This window comes from Falco biarmicus, chromosome 6 (assembly GCF_023638135.1).
Source record: "Falco biarmicus isolate bFalBia1 chromosome 6, bFalBia1.pri, whole genome shotgun sequence".
Lineage (NCBI taxonomy): Eukaryota > Metazoa > Chordata > Aves > Falconiformes > Falconidae > Falco > Falco biarmicus.
The window spans coordinates 49,484,429-49,503,601 of record NC_079293.1 but is presented as its reverse complement, the minus strand read 5'-3'; the positions used below and the strand labels follow the sequence as shown (position 1 = coordinate 49,503,601).

The 19,173-nt window shown below is 41.1% G+C and overlaps 1 protein-coding gene across 1 annotated transcript in view; it reads left to right on the top strand.

Annotated features, from left to right (window-relative positions):
* The window catches only part of EZR (ezrin), a 36,038-nt gene that overhangs the window by 9,314 nt on the left and 7,551 nt on the right, over positions 1-19,173 (top strand). The window contains exons 2-7 of the mRNA XM_056342885.1: positions 8,839-8,922; positions 12,807-12,902; positions 13,720-13,994; positions 14,855-14,938; positions 15,546-15,692; positions 18,243-18,339. Coding sequence (XP_056198860.1) covers positions 8,839-8,922; positions 12,807-12,902; positions 13,720-13,994; positions 14,855-14,938; positions 15,546-15,692; positions 18,243-18,339 — 783 coding nt within the window. The remainder of the gene's footprint in view (positions 1-8,838; positions 8,923-12,806; positions 12,903-13,719; positions 13,995-14,854; positions 14,939-15,545; positions 15,693-18,242; positions 18,340-19,173) is intronic.

The window sequence follows — 19,173 nt, the reverse complement described above, 5'->3', positions numbered from 1 at the left end:
AAACTTGACATCTTAAACCTCTGTTTTATCTACACTTGTCCCCATGTTGATGTTTTTGATGGAAGACCACGAAAGATGATCTGATTCACTTGGACTCTGAGTGACTTAGTGAGATAAAGCTTATTTAAGGATTGGTTGTGGGGCTTTTGTTTAAACTTCATGTGTAAAGCCTTAGTCTTGCAACTTCATTACGTTTAATTAGATGCAACAGCAGTCATGATAAAACAGTCTGTGCATGAAAGAGTTTGTTCCAGTGGCCTGTAGATTCCCTTTGTATTTATCCTTTAGGTACAAAGGACCTCTTGTTGCTGCTGCAGTCAGTGTTCCTAAATCCATCCTAACATCCACTGAGGGCAAATGGCTTGTCCAAGCAGCAGTGCCGCGCTGAGCCTGCTGTCACTGGTGTGTGTTCCTTCTGTAAAGAATAGGCTCTAGCTTGTACACAGACATTCCAACAATGCTAACAGTATTATACAGCATCAGAAAGTCTTAAAACTTAATGTATTTCAACAGAACACCATAAACCCTCCTTCTGCTTCTTAATGTTGTCTGTGTTCAGAGTAAGCCATTCTTGGATCCCTCACAGAAAGTGAGAGCAAATGTTTTGCATGAAGAACATATGGGCTTCCTAAATGCACAAGCGCTTTGTTTAAGGGCAATATCCTGGGGCCTTTCAGGCTCAAACTGCATTGCTTTATGTCTTGCCAGAACATTTAAAAAAAAAAATTAAAATTTTAATAAGGCATCTGTGTCTCAATTTTTTTTACTTCTTCCTAACTCAAGACAGAATGATGTAGGTTGCTTGTTAAGGAAGAGTTGGGGGAAACCTTGGTGGGTGAAGAAAGATTTTTCTCTGGGAAGAGTACTTGCTTGTTTTTACTGTTTCACTGAGCAAATAATGTTAACTGTATGGAGCTGACTAGAGGTGGTGGAAGGTGCTGGAAGTCTGGCTGAGACCTAGGCATTTGGGAACCGGGGCCATCGGAGGTGGTGTCATGTGAGCTTGCCACACCTGCATGGAATCTTCATGATCTTATGGCATGCAGGACGTTATTGCTTGACCTTAGGTAAAGAACTGGATTACAGCCATGGCTGCTTCTCAGCTTTTCATGCAGATGCCTGCTATGCAGTTATTATGTGCTGACAGAGGATATATCAGGCTTTGGTTAAGGAAACTGAGATAGGCAGGTAATTTAGTATATCATCTTCTTCTGCTCATCTAAACTAAAAAAGTTTAAACTTATGTGCTAGGATTATCTTCATGCTTAATTATAAGGAAGATTTTGTGCTATCTCATGAAGAAGAGTTAAGTGACCTGGCTGCAAAAGCAAGCTCAATAGGTTGGCTTTCTTATGATCTGTTTGTGTATGCTGGCAGGGAGGGAGGATTTTGTTCTGAAAAGTCAACCTGCTTTGCTAAAACTGGAATTTCTGGATGACTCCCCAGATATGGGTATTCAAGGTTTTCCTGACACATAAGCGTCCCCCCCCCACCCCCTTCATCCAAAAGAGTCTAGCTTACAAATTTCACTTAAAAATTATTCTTGGCTTCCCCTCAAAGTACTCTTTTTTTTTTTTTTTCTTTTTTTCTTTTTTTTCTCTTCAGAAGATCTTCCTCTTAAGTTGTTATAAGGCTTTTTCACCTTACACAAGAGCAGCAAATACCTGGGATCCTATTGCCTTGAGTAAACTTAGTGTAAAGTTAAGAAATTAAAGTTAAGTATAGCTGATACAGTTATTGCTCCTTAAATACATAAGAATACTACAAAAAAAAATATGGTTGTACAAGCTGTTGCATTAAAGTTGACTAGTAGTTAAGGCTAACAACCACGCTAGACAATTTTAAAGTAACTACTACCTTCTAGATTATATGCAACTGTATTTGCCCTCAATGGTATTTCCCCCTCTTCTGGGAAGGTGAGCAAGGTTTTAAGGAACAAAGACCAGACTACTCGACTCTAATTTCACCTGTTGCAAGTACAGCAATACTTAAGTGCTTCATGGATTCGGAGGAATTTCAGTGGAATGTGACTTAATGTTCCCATTTATTTGCAATGAGGAAGCAATGTTTAACACGAGATTTGAAATGGAATGTGTCCTTCCATTTGCAGTTTGGTCTTTTTGATTTAACATGGTATGCTGAGAAACTGGGTCGGTTAAATGGGTGCAATGAGCTTGCCTTGTCAGTCAAGTGGATGCCAGTGAGACCATCCCCTACTCGTGTTTTGTGAACTGATGAGGCTGTTTTCTCCCTTGTCGGCAAACTGTGTGCTCTTCAGTCTGGAAGGGAACGCTCAGGACTGTTTTGCTGTGCTGCCACTGCCTTCTCTGAAATGCTAGGTGTGTTGGGCAGGTAGCACAGAAATGATTCTGGCATGGGAGCAGAGTAGGAGCATGTGAAAGGCTTTCTTCAGTGTTGTGCTGTACATCTCTCTCGCACTCTCATGAGAATCAGAGTCTCCTTCCCATAGAAAAGAAATTGCAGGTTTGTCATTTGCCTTCTCATCTTAGTTCATGGAGACCCTTTAAATCATAAAAATGTAGCACTGGGGAGGACTTGAACCTATGCTGTCTGAAGGCTGTGTGGAAGTAGTTACATATTGCTGGAGTGGATGATATCAGGGCACTTATTTTGCAGGCTGGGTAACAGGAAAAGAAAGTAAGAGGGCTTTTTGGTATTTTTCGCCTTGTGGGTTTAAAAGTTGCTGTCTTCTCTATAGATACATCATGTTTCAGACAACTGCGTTTGGAAGAGATCAGTGCCATGCTAACAAATCAACTCCAGTTTGAAACAAAAATACCCCGAAACCCCCACAACCAACCCAAAACCACCTGACCTGCAGAGTAGTGCAGACTTTCCTGGAATATCTTGCTCCCTTCCAAAAGAGGCATTCAGATCTGGGTGACAGCATTCCAACCAGCAAGTCGTCAGGGAAGCAGAACAGAACAGTCGCCTGTAATGCTTCTGGTGACACATACACACAAGAATGTAATTTTTCCTTCTATGCAATAGCATCATACCAGGAAATGGGGTGTTTTTCTGGGGATTGTAATAGACCACATCCTTGTCTTCAGTCATGCTGCAAGCCATTGTTTGCAGGCCTGTAATTTGTTCATCCCTTCACCTGCCTCTTGTCTGTTCTGACCTCTCCAAGTTAACACCTGTAACTATTTCTCAGACCTACAGGTCAGAATGTGTTGCTACAGTAGTTCCAGCAAGATGAAGGTGCTGAGCCCAACTGGGAGGGAAGCCGTGCTTTGGCGGTCCTGCATCAGCAAATCAAATTTTTTTATATAATTTGATATCATAAAATAAATTTGCTTGATATTCATGATATTGTGTCCTGCTTTGACAGAAGCTATGGAGAATTCAGATGCGCAACTTGTCATTCAGTTGTAATTTCACATGGCTCAAATTTTGTTGTATGCCTAGTCTGTCACATGGGGCCACATAAAATATGTTATTAGATGAGGTCTGATCCATCAGACAGGTTACTCAGTGAGAGAAGAAACAGAACTGGCTCTAAGTGCTGTGTTCTTGACATGTTGATGTTTTTAGGTACTGAAGAATAATATAAAAAATTGAACAAATATCTTTCCAGTTGTTTGTGCTACTTACCCTCCCAGAGTTATCCTCTCCTCTCCACGGTCTCTGAACTTAAGTTGACTTAAGTAACTTGTAGAGGACAGAGAAACGCAGACAGCAAGGTGTTAGCATGTCAGCTCTGAGCATTGGAGCCTGTAGGATTTTTTTCTTTAATCAGAGTTGAAAATTTTCCAAAAACAGTTACCAGGAGCTGGGACTACAGTTACTCCATCAGTTAGCACAATATCAATCTTTATTTTTGGGCCTGGAACCAATGAACACTAATGCATGGAAGAAGATGGAAGAAGAGAGAGCAGTTTCAGTGCCTTTGTGATGCTGCTACATGAGTTTATTTTTCCTGTTACCGGATACCTAATCGCTACATGTGGCTATGAAGAGGCCTGATGCCTAAGGTTGAAATGAGATTGCTTCATCTGTGCAGATGCATCGCAACTCAGGGCAGAAGTCTTTTACTACAAGTACAATGGTAGCTGTTGCTTATTTGGTGAAGGATTAGACCTGCAGAAGTGAGGATGCAAGCTTAATACTACTGCTTGCTTAATAGTATTCTTGTTACCACTGCTTTCTCTTATTTGTTAAGATTGCCGTATTCCTTCAGCACAAGTATGTCCACGTGCTGTACGGTCAGTTTGCCTATTTGCAAGAAACCTTAATAGGCCCGCATGCTGTTTTTCATGGTATGTGTTGTGCAGGTACAGCACTTAAATGCTGTACGTGTACTAGCTACTTGCCTGAGATTTCCAGACATCCAGTGATGAAGAAAGAAGGCATGCCTATCTAGGTTTCTACACTATGATACTGCTAATTGCCACCACTTGGGAAGATACTTCGCTAACATTTGCACTTGTAAACCTGCTATTTAAGAGACTGGTCTTTATCCCTGCTTGGAAAGAGGAAGAAAATATTCCTGAGCATTGTCTGAGGTATTTAGAACTGCATAATTATAATGATATGCAACACATGAAATACTGGTTTGTCTTGTGTGTATGGGTAAAAGTTGGTATTTACTGTTCTTTATCTTATATATTCACTGGAAATAATTGTATGGTATTTAAATTTACTTGCACAACTTCATGGTTCTACTGAACTATATTATTATGCAGGTGGACTTAAGAGGTATTAGATTTCATGCATCAAGGTGCAAAATATCCGTGATGGCTTACTGTGTGTGTTGGCTGTGGGTTTTCTCCCTGTTCTGCCTTCCTTTTCCTTTTGAGTGTAGGATATTTTGCAGTGGAGCTGCAATATCAGGGCAGGGGAGGGGAGGGGTGGGGGATGGTTAACTTCAGAGATACCATGTTACCTGCAACTGGAGACAGATTCTTGACCAACAGGCTGTATAGCTCAAGAGAGACCTTAGGAGAAACTACCTACGTATGCATAGTGTCCAACACACCTGGAAATTGGGTGTTTGAGAGGAAGGAATTGAAGAGGCAATGTCATCTTGGATTCCTGTTTATGCCTTGGATCTTGCACGGAGGAGATGATGCCACTCAGCTGGTTGGCAGCTTGTTTCCTCCATAAGAGGCAAAGTTTTCTGAATGTTTTTCAAATGGCATGTTAATTTGCCAAGTTAGATACTGTATAGTGCACAGTCTCTGAAAGGCTGCAGTGTTCCATAGATCAATCTACTGACTTAACATTAGAAGAGATGTTAAGTCTTTCATCTTACTTCCACTCTCTTGTCCCAGTTGGAAAAGTAGGTAACACGTTACAGTCTACCCTGAACGGTCTGATGTCATGGAATTAGTGTTCAGTCACCCAGTGTAGTAAGTTCTTTGGTTTCTGTAGTCTCTTACAATGCATAGAGATTTTTTTCCTTTTAATGCAAATGGTGTTGTCTTTTCAACAGCATGTTTTTTCCCTCTGGATCGAATCTGTTACCAATTTTATGCACCCTAAGACAAGAGAAGAGGAAAGTCCTTGTCTTCTGTAATGTTTTCGTACACACAAGCAAACCTTCTAAGGCCCTATTTGTCATTCATTTTGAGTATGTTAGTCTCAGACATAAAAGTGTAATCATAAAGTGTTATGGCACTGGCCTGTTGAGAAGGAAGTTACATCTTACTGTCTAGGATTTTTAGCATGCTATGTGTATTTAAAAACCCTTTTTTCATGTATAACAGCCATGTGTTCCTCTCCACCTCCATGCACCTGTGCTATGAAACAATTAAAAACTGGTTTCTTTTTGGTTATAGCTTCAGTTTTGTCTTGGGGAACTGCCAGGGTTTGATGGGGATCTTACAAATGACCTGCCTTGCCTACACAGGGTAAGCAGGACTTCACTTGTGAAAGTTGTCTTAACTGTGTCTTGCTTTTTTTGTTGCTGATACAAATTAGTCTGAGTTGTTCCCTGGTTTTCTCCCCAACAATATCTTGACTCTGTTAGCACCCTTGGGTGTTTTGACTTAATCATCTTGGTGCCATGGGGAGTTTCATGTGGTCTGAGCTGAATGCCAAACTGGTTGTGTCTCAGTCTAAAAGATGTCAAGGTTTCTTCAGACTGTCTAAACCAGGGTTTCAAGTGGGTTAAGCTCTGTTTGCCTGTTTCACTACCAGCTTCTCTGTAGGGCATCTGTTTAGAAACACTGTTAAAACCATTATATTCTTGATTTCAAGGCTAAGGTTTGGAGGTGAGAAGTAAGAAGACTTAATATGGCATGAAAGAGACTCAAAGGGTTTTGCCAGGCAGTCATCAACTCATTGAAGTGACATTGCTTGAGGCCCTGTCTCTTCTTGCTGCCCTTGTCGTGCGGCTAGCAGCTTGTCTGAGGGCACACCAGGGAATTCCTCTTTATCCTGCTGGTTGTTCAGCCCTTTAAGAACACAGAAATTAACCTTTACCGTATGCCCCAAGTGTCCTTGAAAGCTTTTTGGATAACCAAGTAGTCATGTGCCTACATGCTTATGGCTTTAAATGGTTGAGGTGGAAAGCAGATTACTTCAAATTTTAGTCTTAATACTAAAATAATTCTTAAAAGATATAGCAGGTAGATGATTTTAGCACTAAATAGCTCACTATGTAGCTGATCCTTTGGGAAAGGGACTGTATCCAGAAGGGTCTTTTAGGTTTGAAATAATACAGAGTATCCCCCTAGACTAGGGAGTTCACCTCTTTTTACTAGCAGATAACCACTAAGGAGGTAGAGCGCAAGACAGAGGTACTGACACCAGCTGGAATTCTCTGCTCAGCCAACATCCTGCAGGTTTTCTGGGAAGGAGTGGGAAGCACATCCACTCAAGTTCTCCAGTGTGTAAAGCGATACTTGTTTTACACCCACTGCAGCGTTTCAGCCAGAAGTACAGTAACTTGCACAATACAGAACTGTGGATTATGAGCATATGTTTTCTTGAAGGGGGTAGAAAGGGATTAGAATATGATTAAGGATTTATTGTTAAGAGAGGGATTAAGCAACAGGAGCTTTTTAAGGTCACATCTCTGAATTGCAGCCTTGCTGTTCCTGAGAATTTGGTATCTGAACTTCCTCTCCCTTCCTACGCTGGAAATGGTGTTTGGGAAACTTTTGATTCTTAAGGCACAGGAAGAAAGCCTTAAGCATACTTCCATGCTCCATTACGGATCTCAGATGCTACAGTTGGGAAAAGGAGCTCTTGGAAAACCTTTAGTGCTTGTTCTTTCTTGTTGCTTTTAGAGGATTTTTTTTAAAAAAAAGTCCTGATTTAAAGGACTGTGTTTTAAAAGTACAGCTTGTAAGTGACAGGGCATCTAAGCATCATCTTCTCTGGTTCAGTTCTGGGGTTCCATGACTTGGAAACTGCCTTCAGTTATCTTCCTATAGGAGGGTACTCTAGCATCTGGGAGAGAGCAGAAAGAAACAACTCTATAAAGGCTAAAAGGCACTTGATGCTTTCATGTCTCGCTAAAAAAGGAATGCAAACTGTTCTAATATGTTTGACTAAAACTAGCTGAGGCAACTTGTTCTATTCACAGTTTTGTGTTAACTGTAACATTGATTTACCTGACGTTTCTCCTAGAGTTTAAATATACATAATTAAGTATCTGGAAACTACTGCAGTGTCAAGGCTTTGTAGTGAGTGATTCTATTCCTCTTCTGCCCCTTCCTCTCATTTCTTAAAGTGTGTGCCTCTGCACTGGGCACCAGTGCTGCAGCTGTAACAGGCTCTCCTGATCTGTTAGCTCTGGCTTTCTGTAATGTGAAAAATGTTGGGAAATTGTCGTGGAATCTTATGTGCCTGTAGCTTACCTGCTGTCTAGCTTTGTGCTTACATGTCCACCTTTTTCTCTCTTTCCTTTAAAATACCAAGCTACAAATTTGTTAGTAGAACTATACTACACAATCATCCCAGTTTTGTTTTTTTGTTTGTTTTAAATTTGTTTTTTGGTGGTTGGGGGTTTTTTTGAGACTTAGTATAATACTGCAAGCAATAGTCTCCTGTAGTTGGAACAGTTGGAGATAATCCTTCCTGATTTGCCATTTTGCTGGTCCTTATGCTATTCCCTGCAAGCTTAGTTGCTCATTTTGTCTCCTGATTAACTGCTAATAGACTTTTTCTTGTCATTAAACACTCTTGCCTTCTGTATACAATAGTAACCTCTGCCTTGCAATCTACTGCCATTGCAGCAAATCTGGTTATGTTGTTTCTTCACTAACAGCAATAGCTTAGTGAACTCTTGCCCTGTAGTATCATTCAGTACCCTTAACTGCTGTTTTTATGTGTTGAGTAGATTTTTGAGGGAAAGAATGAATGTTTATCGGGTTAATGCTTCATAAGAATAATCTGCAGCCTTTTGCCTTTAAAACCTCAGATTAATTCCAGCTCTAATATAAATGGAAGTTAATTTATAAGTCTTAAATTTAATTTAGTCATTAGGGCCTCTCGTAATCCAAGGAATGGCCTGCAGGCAAGCATGCCGTGCACTCACAGGAACCCTTATTCTAGGGGAGTTTAGGCCTGGAAATGGTCAATTCTAAAATGGTCAACTTGTAACTTGTGTAACTAGAAGCTCAGTCCAGTCCTGTGTTGAGTGGGAAAACCTGCAGGACAATCTGGATAAGACAGCAAATTCAGTGCCCCAATTAAGTTTGCTGGTGTGATAATACAAATCTAATTGGGGCTTAAGTGTGTATATTACAGAGGTTACGGTAGTGCATCAAAGCGTGAAGACTGTATTGTACACAAAGTACTGTGTTAACACTGAGAAACAGCTTTCAATACATCTTAAACAATGCTTTTTGTTTTTCTCCTTAGATCAATGTTCGAGTTGTTACTATGGATGCAGAACTGGAGTTTGCCATCCAGCCAAACACTACAGGCAAACAGCTGTTTGATCAGGTCAGTGAAGGGTTGGTATGGGCTCTTGTTGTTCAAGCTTGGGGTACATCTCACACTATAATGTTTTCTTAAGTCTAGATTCCAAACCTACCTCTCTCTTTTCTCTCCACCTTCCAATCAAAGGGCTCTAGTCTGAACTAAGATCTCTAAATTCCATCACAGTAAAAGAAAAAAGCAAAAATTCTTGCAGGTATGTTATTTTCCTGTGAAACCTGCCTTCCTAGCAATGTTGGGTGATATAAGGGATCCAAAATTTTTAGACAGCATAGGTAGCATGTAAAAATGCACTTCGTGCTTTGAAATGCAGCTTAGCTCTTATTTCTTTCTTAAATTCCAAAGTTGCAATGTTGTCCCTGTACATAAAACCCTTCAGAATGAGGTCTTGAGGTGACTGACAAAAGTGTAGGCATAGCCGCGTGCATTCAGAAGCTGGGTTGGAGGTAGCCATTTGCCACAGGTGTTCAAATTTGCCAGACTACTGGGAAACCAGAGGAGTTTGTGATCTCCATGCAGCAGCTACAGCAGTATACCTTGTGAGAAGTCCCTGTGCAGCAGGATGGAGCAGAGACTTGTACAGCTTTCCTCTGGGGGTTCCCGGGGAAGTGACAGGCATGAGTAGCCAACGCTTTTGTCCCTTGCTGTTACTCTTTCTGCTACTGCATTAACAATGCACAGGTCTGTTTGGAGATGGACCTACAAAGGTCAGATAAAGACAACTAAAATAAACAGAGAGCACTTTGTAAAGCTTTTTTATTGTTTTCTGAAGTAGCTTGCTCTTACAAAACTGAAGCAAGGCCTAGATTTGAGCAGAAAAAAATACTGTTCTGGAATTTAAAAAAAAAAAAAAACAACTAAGAATTGACTTCAGTTACAAGTACTAAGCTGTTCATGAAGTGTTACAGCAATCCTTTTGCACTTCTCCCCTTGTCCACTGCTGGCCTTGATAGCAAAGGGTCATTTAGCTCAGGTAGGCAGAATTGGCTAAGCAATGTCCATTCCTTCGAAGTTTTTGTTGGCACAATCTCTTGTTTCAGTGAGTTAGCTAGAACTTGCTAGGCCTTATGGCAGCTGTGCAGTGAGAAGTACTTTTCCAAAAAACACCAAACAAACCAACCCCACCCCCCCCCCCCCCAAAACCCCAAACGCCAACAAACAAACAAAAAAATTATTAGTGAGTTCTTGGAGGGAATGAAAGGAGGAAATCAAATTATAATCGCTGCAGAACTTCACAGTACAAAATAGAGTACTACAAATTGTGTTGAGTATTAAATTGGATTCCTTTTGGTTATTACTGATGTGGGATAAACATTGAGTACTTGTTGAGTGGAACTTTGGTGAAGTGCATACAAAACCTGCATTTTTATGGAACCACCATTTGGTGTTTGACCTTTCATTCACTACTGATTACCCTTGCATCGGGATGACTTTTTCCTCAGCCCCTTCCATGTTAACCCAAAAGAGAGAACTCTGGTTTTGTGTCTAAGAGTACAAAAATCCACATCCCAGTTTTTTAAAAGCAGTGCCTTAGACCAGACAGTACGAATATGTCCTTTCCTATGTTCCTTATGGCAAGGATTCAATGAGGACTTTTTTGTCCTCCATGTATTCCCTAACATTTACATGTGTTAAGAGTTAGGGTCATCTGTCTGGCAGAAGAAACCACTTTCTTGACCTCCAGCAGAGAAGCACAAAATCCCGAGAACATGGAAAATGGCAGGATGCTTCAGGTCCAAGATAATTCTAGCTTGCTGTCTAGGTAGTTCTAGATTTCTGAAGACTTTTGTTGCAGCACTTATTGCACAGTTGGAATAAATTATCACCTCATGAAGATTTGCTCCTTACATCCTATGGCTCAGGTTTAAAACCTGTGACTGGAAATTCTTATCTGTAGTCCATTCCTTGTTGGAGTGCATTTCTGCATATCAAGAGAAGACTAAGGTGGAAGTGTGCAGCACAAAAACAGGGAAGGTAAAGACTGTATGTTCAGCTGCAGCTGTTCTGACATCCTCTCTTTGCTTCTGCTGTGCAAGCCTTTTGCTAGGCCCTTATCTTGGATGGAGTTTACACTCAGATAAAGCATATGAAGGCAACAGGTTTTTGCAGGTATGGGGAGTGGCCCAACTTGAACTGTAGAAGCACTGTAGAGGGGGAAGGGCATTTGAAGAAGCAGGCTATTTTTAAAAACCACAAGACGACCTGGCTGTCAGCTAGCAAAACTACTCTGGCAGTGCCCTTGTGCTTTAGGCTTTGCTAGTGTGTGTCCTGCACATAAGGTGGAATATAGCTCACTTTTTTTATAGAAAGGGAAAAATAGTGGAAACCTGTGACTATAGAGTTCAGCTCCACTCAGGCCCGACCTGTGCAGAGTTTACCCCACAATGGTCCGAAGTGTCCTGGGAACCAACGCAGCAGCTCTGCAGCTGGCTGGAGTACCTCCCAGGCAGTCGTGTGCCATCCCGACTACAAGGAGAAGAAATTCAGATGGAGGCGAGCTGGCAGTTTCTGGGAGCGAATGCATTTCTGGGTGGAACAGGCAGATTTAAGATTAGCTTCTGCATTTCATGCATTTGCGGGTGGGGGAGGCATCTCCCATCTTGAATTTAGTGCCTTGGTTCTTAGTTGTTCCGTGTTTTGCTATGGAGGAAGTCTACAACCCATTTCCCAGAATTCAGAATAAAACATCAACATCTTTAATCTTTGTATTGGAACTCAAATAGTCAAATTATGAAGTTTAGCTTAGTACTTTCTCCTTCCTTGCCTTTAGGTTTTGGGAAGAACTTGAGGGGTCAGAACTTTTGCAAGCTTTCTGACTTGATTTACAGAAAAAGTACTTTTTCTGTTGTAAGAGGCATTCAGAGATAATGACCAGATAACTGCTTGATTTATGCAACTCTATTTTAACAAAGTTGCAACACTTTTTTTGTGCAACAGGAAGCACTATGCTCAGCATACCCCTGCTTTTCTGCTAGATTGAGTAAAGCCTGGTTCAGACCCTTCTAAAAATACATCTAGCTGTTGGAAAACTTGTCTGTTCTGTGGTGAAACAAGCCACTTTGGGGGAGGAGGGAAAAGGAATTGTAGTCAAGTAAAGGCTGAAGTACTTTCAGACCCCATCTCCTTTAAAAAAAAAGTTGTGGAGTTTGGGGTTTTTTGTTTGTTGGGCTGTGGGGTTTTTTTTAACATAAACTGTAGTTGTAACTAGTTACTTACGGCCCTGCTGAAGTAGAGCATATAAACTGTAGCCTACTGAATACACCCCACAATGTCTAGCTATGAAGCTATCCCACTTCCTCAACTAGTAGGCACTGATCTCTTTATCTTTAAAAGTTATATTTGCTTAGTGACATTTTTCATACTACTATGCAATTTTTGTGGTCTGCTTATATCACTAAACCTTACAGATTGCCCGTTAGTCAACATCACACAAACAGTACTTCACAGAGTGCTAATCAGAGTGGTGCATTTTTCCCTATCTCCCTTACCAGCCCCAGAAAGCTTTTGCTTCCAAGCTACAGACTGCTGGCCTCTAGCTCACCAGTAAGAAAAATTGCGGGAAACTACAGCCAAAACTAATTAAGTATCCTAAAAGCATTGTCTGTCTCAAATCTGCAGTTGGTGGTCTGTCGCTTGCCCTGTTTGTGTCTACTGGTTTCCCCAGAATTGTCTTCTAGGAACTGGGAGGGACAAGTAGCTTAGCCTATGCCATTGCTGTCATCTACTATGGCAGCTATATGTCTTTGTCAACAAGATGAAATTAAGAGATGCCAGATGAGAGGTTTAGGCTGTTTCCTGCACCCGCAGGTGATGTGGGACTTGAGAGGATACTGTGACTTCAAGTGAACCGTTACCTGCAATAACTTCTTTATTTGACCTTTCTGTTTCAGGTGGTTAAAACCATAGGTCTGCGAGAAGTGTGGTACTTTGGTCTTCAGTATGTGGACAACAAAGGATTCCAGACTTGGCTGAAGCTTGATAAAAAGGTAACAGACTTTGGGCTAATTGCTGAACAAAGGTTAAAGCTTAGATGATTTCTGGTGTATTATTTGCTGCAGCTTTGTAAACTTTGTGCCTGTTGTTGACTGTTCCTTAATTCTCATAACTCCAGGATTATTTTTAGAGAGAGCTTGACCTTCATGGGAACTGTTTGCAGGAGGTGTGGTATGGTGGAAGTTTGCCCTTTCTCTCCGTGTGAATTGTAGAAAGCTTTATAGCATTTATCAGATGTACAACAGCAGCTTGATCTTGTACTTTGTTGAGTAGAAGCAGCTATTCTTGCTGACTGGAAGAACATCATGGTTAGTGAGGGTTTTAGTCTCTGCTTGTGCAGGATCAGTTGTTGCACTAATCAGAAAGATAAGTCAGTTCAAAGCTGGGCAGTTGTAACAGAGCACTGATGCCTCTGATGTGCTCTTTTTTGTGGACTTGCATTTCTTGCAAGGCTATGAACTGTTTTTCTTGATGGGGCAGCTGGTGACTTACCTGTTTAACAACAGGGGGCTGTTCTCTCAAATGAATACAATACTTGGATGGGTTTGCCATCTCGTACAGCATGGAAAATCATTCTCCAGTGACCAAGGTTTGCTGTGCAAAAAAAAATTTCACTGGCTGCTTTGGAAAACGTAACGCATTTCCCCTGTATTCTCATACCAGTAAGCAGCCAGAATTAAGGCATTCCAGTAATGAGTTGCCAGTCACTCGCCTCTGAAGGCAAATGCCCCTAATCCTTTTTTCTGAGTAAAAGCAGTGTATTCTGTTGTTTGCAACCCTGCTTAGTTGTGCTGTCACCTCTGTCCTCAGGTTTCCGCTCAAGAAATCAGAAAGGAGAATCCCCTCCAGTTCAAATTCCGTGCCAAGTTCTTCCCAGAGGATGTACCTGAAGAGCTGATCCAGGACATCACACAGAAGCTCTTCTTCCTGCAGGTGAAGGAAGGGATCCTCAGCGATGAGATCTACTGTCCTCCTGAAACAGCAGTACTTCTTGGCTCCTATGCTGTGCAGGCCAAATTTGGAGATTACAGCAAAGATGTGCACAAGCCTGGATACCTCAATTCAGAGCGCCTGATCCCCCAAAGGTGAAGGAGTTGGTCGATACAGTCTCCCATTTTATTTAGGGTGGTTTTTTTGTTGTTTGGCTTTCTTTTTAAAGTCAAGAATTTGCATCCTAGTTAAATATAAAGAGCTTCATTAAAAGCATGTTTGGTTTTTTCGATTGAACTGCATGCATTTGAGTTTTTTCCTTCATTTTTTTCTTTCTGTCATATTAGAGTATGTTTTTATACTCTCTCCTTGGGTTGGTTAGGGAGAGGAAGTATACTTTTGAATTCAGCTTTTCTTTCCTGAACATTGCTGCCATGCTGGTAACTGGCAGTATGAATGTCTCCTCTTTAAGAAAAGAGCAGCGTTCAGTCTAGATATGTCATCCCTGGAGAAGGCTGGGTTGTGTGTCCTTGTAGTCCTAAAAAGCTTGTATCTGGAAAGCATGTCTTGAGGTTACGTAGTCCCCTGTACAGGGTAAGTCTCTGTTACCAGAGAAATGGCTTCTGTTTATGCGTCCTGATGACACTCTGCAGCAGTGTCTAATACCAGGAATGACACCAGCTTTTGCTTTGCTTTAACCTGCTGGTGTCTACAGAGTATATGTGATTTTTTTTGTCGGCGTGGGGGGTTTTTTTGTGGGTTTTTTTTTTTTTTAAAGTGTTCTACTTATGCCTCTCATGTCTCTGGTCGGTGACCACAATGGCTTTGCAGAAGGTTTTTGTTCATTCTGTAATGCTCTGATTCACAGACTTTGGGCTGAGTAGGATCTTCCTTTTAATTTCAGTAAGACTTCACGGGTGGGACTAATATTTCAGTAAGACTATAGCAAAACTCGGCATCAATGGATACAGCAGAACATAAAGCCAATTTTGCTAATTTGCCTTTCTTTGTATAGGGTGATGGACCAGCATAAACTCTCCAGAGAGCAGTGGGAAGAACGGATCCAGGTGTGGCATGCTGAACACAGCGGCATGCTCAAGTAAGTGTTCTGTATTGCTCCTTAGGCTGGTCATTTCGTTGCTGGTTCATTACCTTAAGCTTGCAGTTCCACAACGTGATTTTGAAATAAGACTCCCAAGAGTCGCCTGTGTAGGGAACTCTTGGTGTATATTTTCTGGACCAGCATTGAATCACATAGTAAAACTTGGTAGGATATTTGCAGTGGTGCTGAAAAGTGTCTGGGATGGCTTTCTGAAGATCCTGGACCCATGTACAGTGTATCAGTGATGACTTTGAGTGGGGAAAAAAGTGAAGGTGTATGTCTAACCTTGAAGCATTTGCACTGGCAGGTGCAGAAGGTTCAGATCCTGTACCTTTCCTATTGTATCTTGAGACGAGGATGAATGCTGAAAGAGATGAATGTGGCTAATTTTCTGTCCAGAAATACTAAGGTTTGGTAAATGTGTGTGTGTGTGTTTTCATAGGTGTAATATCATAACTTCTAAAGTGAATCCCATTCAGTTTTTAACTCCTGTTTGATGTGTGGGTTTAGGAGGAGTTATGTGTTTCTTCCAAAGGTTTTGTGCTTTCTGAAATAGTCAGATAAACGGGGGGCTGACATCTGCTTTGCTTCCTGTCTCAACCAGAGAGAATGCCATGCTGGAATACCTGAAGATTGCTCAAGACCTGGAGATGTACGGAATCAACTATTTTGAAATCAAGAATAAGAAAGGAACTGACCTTTGGCTGGGGGTTGATGCCTTGGGACTCAACATCTATGAAAAGGATGATAAGTAAGGCCTTTGTTTTCACCTCTGATCTCACAGAGCGAGGGCTGCTGTGGGAACCAAGGGGCATTTCTCATTTACAGTATCAGGGCAAAGTTTAGAGCTTGCTCCTGTTTCTGTTCTGGATCAGTAGGTGAAGCTGTGCTAGGAAATGAGCTTTCACATCATTTATGCTTTCTTGACTTTCCTGACCTTTGTAGCCTTACATGCTAATGCTTCCTACATATAAAAAGAGATGTCAGTTGTACAATGCCACCTGGTAAACAGTGCACAGTTGTAGAGCTGAACCCTGAACTAAGGAGTTTACCAAGCTTTTCCTTGACTGAGGTGCCAGTTATGCCAGCAGTGGGTACAATACGAGAACCTCGAGAGGCTAACATAGCTGCAGAGTGTTTGGATATCTAAGGCTGTTCTTATACTGAAGTTAATGGCAGATGTGCATACAACTACCTGGGTTTGAAAAAAGACAAATAGCCGCAAACCCAAAGCTGGGTAACACTCAGAATCCAGGGAAGCGTTAACCTAGATAGTTACTGGGAGCAAGGAATGAAATGAGGTCTCACTGAGGTATGCATAGTTTTAATCAGCCCTTTTGGTAAAGGCAGAACCTTTATTAATGGGATAAGAGGTGGGAAATGATAGACTACGTCTATAAATAAACACAAAAGGAAGGTGAGAACAGCTGTGTCTAAGCCTGCTAAGTCTCTTCTAATACTTCACAACTGAAGGATTGAAGGGAAGTTAAAACTGACGTTTTTTTAGATAAAGGATTGGTCTAGACTTTTCTGTTGTTTGGTCATTGCGTCCCTGCCCCCCGTCCAAGTATTGGTTTCATGTCACTAATCTATAACAGACTACCATTGTAATACAGAAGGGATTTCACCTGTCCTACATCTTTGCCTCCAAAAAGCTTTGAATGCAACCCAAGTATTAATTGGAACTCTCTGGAGCTTCTGTTAAGATGGCAAAGAGAAATGCAGTCTCTTCTGCAATGCTAATATGTGCTGTCACCCAGAAAGCAAGGAGTGTCACTTGAAAGAAAAGTAGTTTCGCTCATGTAATACTTTAGTCTTGAATGACTAGTCTTGCTATGTAACCATGGTCACACAAACAGGTTTTTCAAGCTGCAGAAGCAGACAGAATATAGCCCTGGACTGCAAAGAGCTATCAAGAGCATTTGCAAAACAAATACAGTGCTGGAATAAACTGCTTATTTCTACTGTAGTTCTTGCTACTATGTAATTAAGTCTTTTGAGCAGATATGGGGGCTAAGAAAATAGTAATGTGTACCTCACCTCTGGTTTGTATGTGCAAAATTTGGGGACTGGGGCAAAGGTGAAAAAGCAAAGATTCATTGTTGAAGTTCAGCCTAAGGAAAATGAGACCGTGCTATAGGGGTGTGAGCCTCTATACCGCATTTTATGTCAGCGTCACAGTTCTAGGTGTTTTCAAGCATTTTTTTTTCTGCATTAAAGAGGTGAATCTGCAATAGAACTTACTAATAAGTGAATTATTTTAGTTGTCTGCCATACTGTATTGTCTAGGGTTGAAACACTTAATATGACTGAGACTGGAGTAATTAGTTAATTGTAGTCTAATCAAATAATTTTCTTTACAGTTCTTAATGTTACATACAGTGTTGCATAACCTTGCAGTTAAGTTAAAGGTTAGGGAATGGTAAGCTCTGAAGAGGATGTATTTTATTCTTGATGTCCGATTTTAAATGAGGCAGGTTTGGGTTTTTTTGTGTGCTTGGGCCCAATGAAATAGCTATGTAGTAGCTTTCCATCTCTGTGATGAGTCAAATTTCTCCAAAATTGTCAGCTTTTTTCCTTAACCAATGAGCTCCATAGAAAGGATTCTTACAGAGCTCAAGTGGTTCAGTGATGATAGACGTTTCTCTCAGTGCTGAACATTATATACTCATGTCTTCAAATATCTGCTAGAAATAATTGTTGGCACTTCAGCGTATGCCAGACACACATGTATTGGATGGGTTAGATAATAACAAGAGGAGGAAACAAAAGACAAGAAATCTGCTTCTGTCAGTTGTGTTTGTGCCTGCCCAGTACTTTCGAAGGGAAGGCAGGATGGAGGTAGCTGGGCTAGCTGTAACACAGCAGGGTAGACTTTTTGTGGGTGCTAGAAGGTGTGTGGAGCAGCTGAGTTACTTTGGCTTACGCCTCCCTTGATGTATGAGGAGCTCCCAGGAAGCACAGCCCATATGCCTAAAGTCTGCATGTTGCAGATTTCAGGCCCTGATTTAAAAGAAATGAACTTAAAGTAGCAGTTTGGTAAAGCTGAGTGTGTGGCTTCAGTAGAGACCATCCCTATTGCGTAGTCACAGGTCAGTAGGGTGGCTGACCAGAATGAGACGAGACTCTATAAGGGAGGTGACTGGGCTTCTTTTCCTGCTGTGGGGTTTTGGTTCAACTACTGTCTTCTCTCTGTTGGGAGTTGGAAGTGTTGTGTCCCACTGAGTCTGTGTGTTAGAAGCAATGTGGCGGGAAAAAAGTTAATTGCATCATGTCTTAAAACTATTTCTCTTCTTTCCAGACTGACTCCAAAGATTGGGTTCCCCTGGAGCGAAATCAGAAATATCTCTTTCAATGACAAGAAGTTTGTTATAAAGCCTATTGACAAGAAGGCACCAGTAAGTATAACTAGAATATATTCCTGGATACTGCATATGAACAACTTATACTGTTTCATCTCAAAATAAAGTAGTCTTTGGACAGGAGAAAGCTGCAGACATCAGATGCAAAATGAGTCTCAGTATTTAAGGTGTATTTAGAGTTGTCTGCTTTTCTGTGCAGTATAAGTAAAGGGTTTGTGCCAGTATCTAACATACAGAAAGACAAGGATTTGACAACTGCAGTGTCTTTTTTTTTTTTTTTTTTCCCTTTTTCCTAGAAAACTAGGTAGCCCTATGCTTAAATCTGAGATTCTTTGCTAGTTCTGTGAGTCTTTGTGTAGCCAGATTATGCTGAGACCAGTCCTCTCCCCATTTCTCTCAGTGCCTGGAAGCTGGTAGGTAACTTTTTTTTGTCCATTAAAAAAAAAAAACGCCCCACAAAAATCATTCTAATGCTACTGCAAAACCACATAGATACATATGGTTTTGCATCTTAATGCTCACTTCTACGCTACTGAAAGAGTAAAAGTGAGTTAAGGACCATGGCGTTCATGGAACTTCTTGAATACTGGGATAAATGGCAGAGATGTGATTTCTGTGGAGAACTGAAATGTAGCTACCTGTGAATGTTGCTTTTCAATACTTACAAACATGTTTTCAGTTATTTTAGTGAAGAACTAGCAACTTACTTTGACCTGTTGAGAGCATAGTGGAATAACTGGTATAGGTGGATCTCATTCTGTCAGTCTTGTGAAACTATTGGAATAGTTGAGAAAGGCCTCATCTTCTCTTCCCCCACCCCAGTACTTGGCCTTGGTGGGTAAATACAGCCCTGAGAAATAATAAGCAGTT